Genomic DNA, 7,500 nt, shown 5'->3' on the forward strand with positions numbered 1-7,500 from the left:
TTTACCCAAAGCGGCACACATTTGACATGTAAAATCCCTTTTAAAATGAAAAACTTTTAGATAAAAATATGGTATAAAAACAAAATAGAATGTACTAACTACAGTAGTTTTTAAGTAATGTAATAATAATGTACAGCATTTATCTTGGAGAGTGGACTTCTACTGGATGTCCTTCCAGCTGCTTCTCTGTCAAACACACCATCAGCAGCTTTTTTTCATATTTATATCGTTGAGATATTATTTTGAAATCCTTGGCTGGGGTTAGACTCATTCTGCTTCAGTATGGCACAGACTAGCAGCGTGCTGTCATGTTTTTGGTGTTTTGTTTCTTTTAATTCATTGAATATTATCCACTTCTTCTCAGCACTGTCCTTAATTAATGAATAACTTTTCCTATAGCTTAGCTACTTTTAGAACCATGTTGCAAGGCGTGGCGTGTAGAACGGCCGTGCCAGCAACTTGAGGGTTCCAGGTTCGATCCCCGTCTCTGGCCATCCAAGTCACTGGCGTTGGGTCCTTGGGCAAGACACTTCAATCTTGCTCCCATAGCTGCTCACGCGGGTGAATGAATGAATGATTGGTGGTGGTCGGAGGGGCCGTAGGCGCAAATTGGCAGCCAGGCTTCCGTCAGCCTACCTCAGGGCAGCTGTGGCTACAAATGTAGCTTACCACCACCAGGTGTGAATGTGGAGTGAATGAGTAACAGGTTCTGTTAGTGCTAGTTGATAGAAAAGTGCTATATAAATCTAATCCTTACATTTTACATCAAAGCTACAAGCTAAAAAGAGATAAAAGGGACTGCTAATCCAGGCCCCACCCAAAAATGGAGAAAATACAATAACCTGGATAATTGAGAACAACCATTCTCCCGAATCTCTCCCAGATTCCACCCAGACAACAATATTGGGGGCGTGCCTTAAAGGCACTGCCTTTGCGTGCCGGCCCAGTCACATAATATCTTTGGCTTTTCACACACACACAAGTGAATGCAATGCATACTTGGTCAATAGCCATACAGGTCACACTGAGGGTGGCCGTATAAACAACTTTCACACTGTTAGAAATATGCGCCACACTGTGAACCCACACCAAACAAGAATGACAAACACATTTCGGGAGAACATCCGCACCGTAACACAACATAAACACAACAGAACAAATACCCAGAACCCCTTGCAGCACTAACTCTTCCGGGACGCTACAATATACACCCCCCGATACCTCCTACCCCCCCCCCCCCCAACTCAACCCCGCCCCCCAACCCCGCCCACCTCAATCTCCTCATGCCCTCTCAGGGAGAGCATGTCCCAAATTCCAAGCTGCTGTTTTGAGGCATGTTAAAAAAAATAATGCACTTTGTGACTTCAATAATTAAATATGGCAGTGCCATGTTGGCATTTTTTTCCATAACTTGAGTTGATTTATTTTTGGAAAACCTTGTTACATTGTTTAATGCATCCAGCGGGGCATCACAACAAAATTAGGCATAATAGTGTGTTCATTCAACGACTTTATATATCGGTATCGGTTGATTTCGGAATCAGAGTTGGACGATATCAGAATATCGGATATCGGCAAAAAAAAAGCCATTATCGAACATCGCTATCCATGATGATTGGTTGATGTTTGTATGATGAGTCACAGTTGGCTAAGATGGCCAATCAGAGGCAAAATAAGGCGGGTCATGGAAAGTAGTAAGCAAAATCATAACAGTCATGCACTCAAGTCACATGATGAGAAGGGAGTCGGAGACAGAGGAACGCTTCAAGCTGACGACTCAAAAAAAACAAAAAAAAAGAAACGATGACGTCCAGAAAACCCACAATAATACGTGTCCTTCGCCATATTTAGATAAATGTATGTGTTTAGAGAAAACAATGCCCAAAACCTTAGTTTTTAAGTTGTTTATTCTGTAAACCAAAATCATAACTGCTCTCTTCATCGAAGACGTCCTACACAAATTTAGGAACACACATTAAAAACCTCTTAAGGCCCAAGCTGTTTGTTTACATTCTTTTTTATAAATTATTTTCTTTGCTATTTGGGCTTATTGTACCCTAATTAGAATAAAAACTAAAAAATCATCTTTTGATATGATGTACTTAGTCCATAAGTACACAAACGTGTACTTCATGTATAGTGACATGCTAATTCTTATTTTTACACTTTTTTTTCCAATTTCCATTGTATGTTGTACTCTTCTGACACCACCATTTGGCAGTGTAAGTGTCCACATAAGCGGCATAAGACCCCAATTCAGTAGTGTACACAATTTTGGAAATAAGAGCTAAAAGGTGCTGTCCACGCATGTGGCCACCAAGCCCTTTAGAGGTGAGTTGAGTTCATAAAAAGTCCTTGTGGTTAGAGTGTCCGCCCTGAGCCTGGAAGGTCATGAGTTCAAACCCCGGCTGAGTCATACCAAAGACTATAAAAATGGGACCCATTGCCTCCCTGCTTGGCACTCAGCATCAAGGGTTGGAATTGGGGGTCAAATCACCAAATGATTCCCGAGCGCGGCCACCGCTGCTGCTCACTGCTCCCCTCACCTCCCAGGGGGTGGAACAAGGGGATGGGTCAAATTCGGAGAGTAATTTCACTACACCTAGTGTGTGTGTGTGTGTGTGTGTGTGTGTGTGTGTGTGTGTGTGTGTGTGTGTGTGTGTGTGTGTGTGTGTGACTATCAGTGGTACTTTACCTTTAACTTTAACATGATGACGATGGAGTCGGAGACAGAGGGACGCTTCAAGCTGACGACTCAAAAAAAAAAAAAAGAAACGTACTTGAGATGAGATTTTCCGTTTAGTGATGAAGACGACATCCAGGAAACCCACAATAATGCGTGTCCTTGGCCATATTTAGACAAATGTATGTGTTTAGAGAAAACAGTCCCCAAAACCTTAATTTTTAAGTTGTTTACTCTGTAAACCAAAATCATAACTGCTCTCTTCATCAAAAACGTCCAACACAAATTTAGGAACATGCATTAAGATAAATTGAGTTCATGAACATTTTTACTGCACATAAACCAAATGTTCCCAAACAACACACAAGTCATTGTTTTGTTTTTGTCAAGATATAGATAGATGCTGTTTTTTTTACTATAGGTAGAGAAAAGGAATAACATCATAGGGGTGGGCCAAAGAAAAGGCAAACTGAATAAATCTATACAGAGAGGTGCGGAGACCCCTAGAGGTAGTTGTAGGGTGTCAGCTAAATGACAGATAGTTAATAGTAATGGACCCTTATTGTGTCCATTTGTACACTCTTAGTTACATGAACATTGATATTAGACATGTGGCCCTTAGATATAAATGCAGCTGTGATGTCAGTTTTTTTCTTGCCCTGATGTGGGATCTGAGCCAAGGATGTCGTTGTGGCTTGCTTAGGACAACAGATGAAATCTAGCCATTGTAGCTAATTCTGGTGATGCTTTGCTCATATTAAAAGCTAAAAAGTTAAAGTACCACTGACAGTCACACACACACTAGGTGTGGTGAAATTACCCTCTGCATTTGACCCATCCCCTTGTTCCACCCCCTGGGTGGTGAGGGGAGCAGTGAGCAGCAGCGGTGCACTGCAAAAACTTCAAACACAAGGAAAAACAATACAAAAATGAGGGGTATTTTACTTGAACTAAGCAAAATGATCTGCCAATAGAACAAGAAAATTTGGCTGGTCAAGACTTTCCAAAACAAGTAAAATTAGCTAACCTCAATGAACCCAAAAATACCTTAAAATAAGTATATTCTCACTAATAACAAGTGCACTTTTCTTGGTAGAAAAAACAAATATGAGACCTTTTTTCTCAGTATGTTGAAAAATATTCTTAAATGAAGTAAATGCTAGTGCCATTGTCTTGACATAATGATATGCGCTCGGCATTACATTTCTTGAAACCAGCAAACTTACTAGTTCTAGTTAATGGAAAGACAACAAGGCAACGCTCAGGCAAATCATATTGTCTAAAAATGCATTTTCCCATCGATAACATGACATCATCGCGCCAAGTGCATGCTCTTTCAGTCAATTAGTGAGCAAGGAATATATATATATATATATATATATATATATATATATATATATATATATATATATATATATATATATATATATTTATTTATTTATTTATTTATTTATTTATTTATTTATTTATTTATTTTTTTTTTACAGCCCGGACCCCAGACAATTTTTTATTTTAATTGTAATTTTGAAGAATTTATCTGAATGTCCTTGAACTATTTCTGTTCAAAATTGTTTAAAATGTCACATGTTAAATGTTTAAATATTAACTGTCAGTGCCAACTGTACTACTTTATGAGTACGTATTTTCTATTGTTTCATTGAAAATAAAACCGCAAAGTCCATTTGGCTGTCATCTGTTTTAATTATGAGACAAAATTGTGTCAAAGTCATGATTTTTTTATTTCATGCTTGAAATAAGAAATTATTACTTTAAAAAAGTAATAATTCAACACTCACAAGTTTTATACTTGTGAGTGTTGATGACACAGCTTTGCAACAGTTGATATTCTAGTTTCAAGCATGTTTTACTCAATATAGGTCATCAAATCTCAGCAACAAGCTGTAATATCTTACTGAGATCATTTAGGACCAAAACACTTAAAACAAGTAAAACACTCTAACATAAAATCTGCTTAGTGAGAAGAATTATCTTATCAGATGGAAAATAAGCAAATATCACCCTTATTTGAGCTATTTCATCTTACTTAGATTTCAGTTTTTGCAGTGTGGCTGTGCTCAGGAATCATTTTTGTGATTTATCCCCCAATTCCAACCCTTGATGCTGAGTGCTAAGCAGGGAGGTAATGGGTCCCATTTTTAGTCTTTGGTATGACTCGGCCGAAGTTTGAACTCACGACCTACCGATTTCAGGGCGGACACTCTAACCACAAGGCCACTGAGCAGTTGATCAGTATATATTGTCCGAATCAAATAAAGATGTTCAATTCAATTAACTATCCGTTATGTTGAAACCTCAACTTTTCGGCTATCATCTTTCCCCATCATGTGATCGCTCCACAATCTTGTGTGCATCCTTTTTTTTGTCCATTTTTTATTGGTCTATAAAGTCTGCCTAGCAACAAGTGACCTACCTGCTCGTTGCTTATGCAGCCGCTCCTAATGATAGTAATGGTTTCTAATGTTTGTTAATGTGCGTCCTTGTTCCCCAGCGGCACTGCAGAGGTTACGGAAGATCTACCACACGTCCATCAGGCCCATGGAGCAGGCCTACAAGTACAACGAGCTGAGGCAGCACGAGATCTCAGGTACGCCGCCGAGGCTTTGGGGGTGGGCTGTCGGTCTGTTTTGTTTGGGTTGCCATAGCGACTGGTTGGTTTTGGTCGGTCACATTTATCCACCTATTTTGTGATATACATACCTGACATATTTACGTCCATTTCATTCACCGTCTGTTTCTGTTCTTGCAAAATCCCATTTAAAAAGTTTCTATTTTTTAAATGACTTTTTGACGCACCTTTGAGTCACACGTCAACAAATTACCTTCATCTTTACCGTAAAGCAGGGTTGTCAAACTCATTTTCATTGAGGGCCAAATTGTAGTTATGGCTGCCCTCAGAGGGCCGCTTGTAACAACGAATGATATATGAATTTGCCTATGCATTTTATTATAATATATATGTTTTACATACACTTTGCAACATATTACAGTAAATGGAAAAACTTTACCATCGTTTTTGTTTTATTCTGGCAACTGAGCTGCCAATTTTTTACCATTTAAAAAAAACAAAAAAAAAAACAGTGATACTGTTTTACCATTTGATTATTATTTTTATTTTTTTACGTACACTTTAAAAATCTTTTTATTTTTTACAGTAAAATAAACCAGCAACTCAATCACCAGAATTGTACTATAAAATGTAAAGTGTTTTTTGCAACATATTACAGTAAATGCAAAAACTTTACCATCGTTTTTACCATTAAAAAATAAAATAAAAATAAAACTGTGATACCGTTTTACCATTTGATTATTGTATTTTTTTTTTACGTACACTGTAAAAAAAATATTTTTTTACAGTTAAAAAAACTAGCAACTCAATCATCAGAATTTTACTATAAAATGTAAAGTGTTTTTTGCAAAATATTACAGTAAATGGGAAAACTTTACCATTGTTTTTATTTTATTCTGGCGACTGAGCTGACAATTTTTTACCACTAAAAAAAAAAAAAAAAAAAAAAAAAAAAAAAAAATTCTGATACTGTTTTACCATTTGATTATTAGATTTTTTTTTTTTACGTGCAGTGTAAAAAAATATTTTTTTTTTATAGTAAAAAAACTAGCAACTCAATCACCAGAATTTTACTATAAAATGTAAAGTGTTTTTTGCAAAATATTACAGTAAATGGGAAAACTTTACCATTGTTTTTATTTTATTCTGGCGACTGAGCTGACAATTTTTTACCATTAAAAAAAAAAATTAAAAAAATTCTGATATTGTTTTACCATTTGATTATTAGATTTTTTTTTACGTGCAGTGTAAAAAATATATTTTTTTATAGTAAAAAAACTAGCAACTCAATCACCAGAATTTTACTATAAAATGTAAAGTGTTTTTTGCAACATATTACAGTAAATGCAAAAACTTTACCATCGTTTTTACCATTAAAAAATAAAATAAAAATAAAACTGTGATACCGTTTTACCATTTGATTATTGTATTTTTTTTTTACGTGCAGTGTAAAAAAAATGTTTTTTTATAGTAAAAAAACTAGCAACTCAATCACCAGAAGTTTACTATAAAATGTAAAGTGTTTTTTGCAACATATTACAGTAAATGCAAAAACTTTACCATCGTTTTTACCATTAAAAAATAAAATACAAATAAAACTGTGATACCGTTTTACCATTTGATTATTGTATTTTTTTTTACGTACACTGTAAAAAAATATTTTTTTTTACAGTTAAAAAAACTAGCAACTCAATCATCAGAATTTTAGTATAAAATGTAATGTGTTTTTTGCAAAATATTACAGTAAATGGGAAAACTTTACCATTGTTTTTATTTTATTTTGGCGACTGAGCTGACAATTTTTTACCATTTAGAAAAAAAAAAAAAAAAAAAAAAAAAAAAAATTCTGATACTGTTTTACCATTTGATTATTAGATTATTATTTTTTTACGTGCAGTGTAAAAAAATTTTTTTTTTTTATAGTAAAAAAACTAGCAACTCAATCACCAGAATTTTACTATAAAATGTAAAGTGTTTTTTGCAAAATATTACAGTAAATGGGAAAACTTTACCATTGTTTTTATTTTATTCTGGCGACTGAGCTGACAATTTTTTACCATTAAAAAAAAAAAATTAAAAAAATTCTGATACTGTTTTACCATTTGATTATTAGATTTTTTTTTTTTTACGTGCAGTGTAAAAAAATATTTTTTTTTTATAGTAAAAAAACTAGCAACTCAATCACCAGAATTTTACTATAAAATGTAAAGTGTTTTTTGCAAAATATTAC

The 7,500-nt window shown here is 34.9% G+C and overlaps 1 protein-coding gene across 2 annotated transcripts in view; it reads left to right on the forward strand.

Moving 5' to 3' along the window:
- srl (sarcalumenin) overlaps window positions 1–7,500 on the forward strand; it is a 51,270-nt gene that overhangs the window by 22,696 nt on the left and 21,074 nt on the right. For both annotated transcript variants that reach the window (XM_061974173.2, XM_061974174.1), the window contains exon 3: window positions 5,193–5,288. In XM_061974173.2, coding sequence (XP_061830157.1) covers window positions 5,193–5,288 — 96 coding nt within the window. The remainder of the gene's footprint in view (window positions 1–5,192; window positions 5,289–7,500) is intronic.

This window comes from Nerophis lumbriciformis, linkage group LG22 (genome assembly GCF_033978685.3).
Source record: "Nerophis lumbriciformis linkage group LG22, RoL_Nlum_v2.1, whole genome shotgun sequence".
NCBI classification, from domain to species: Eukaryota; Metazoa; Chordata; class Actinopteri; order Syngnathiformes; family Syngnathidae; genus Nerophis; species Nerophis lumbriciformis.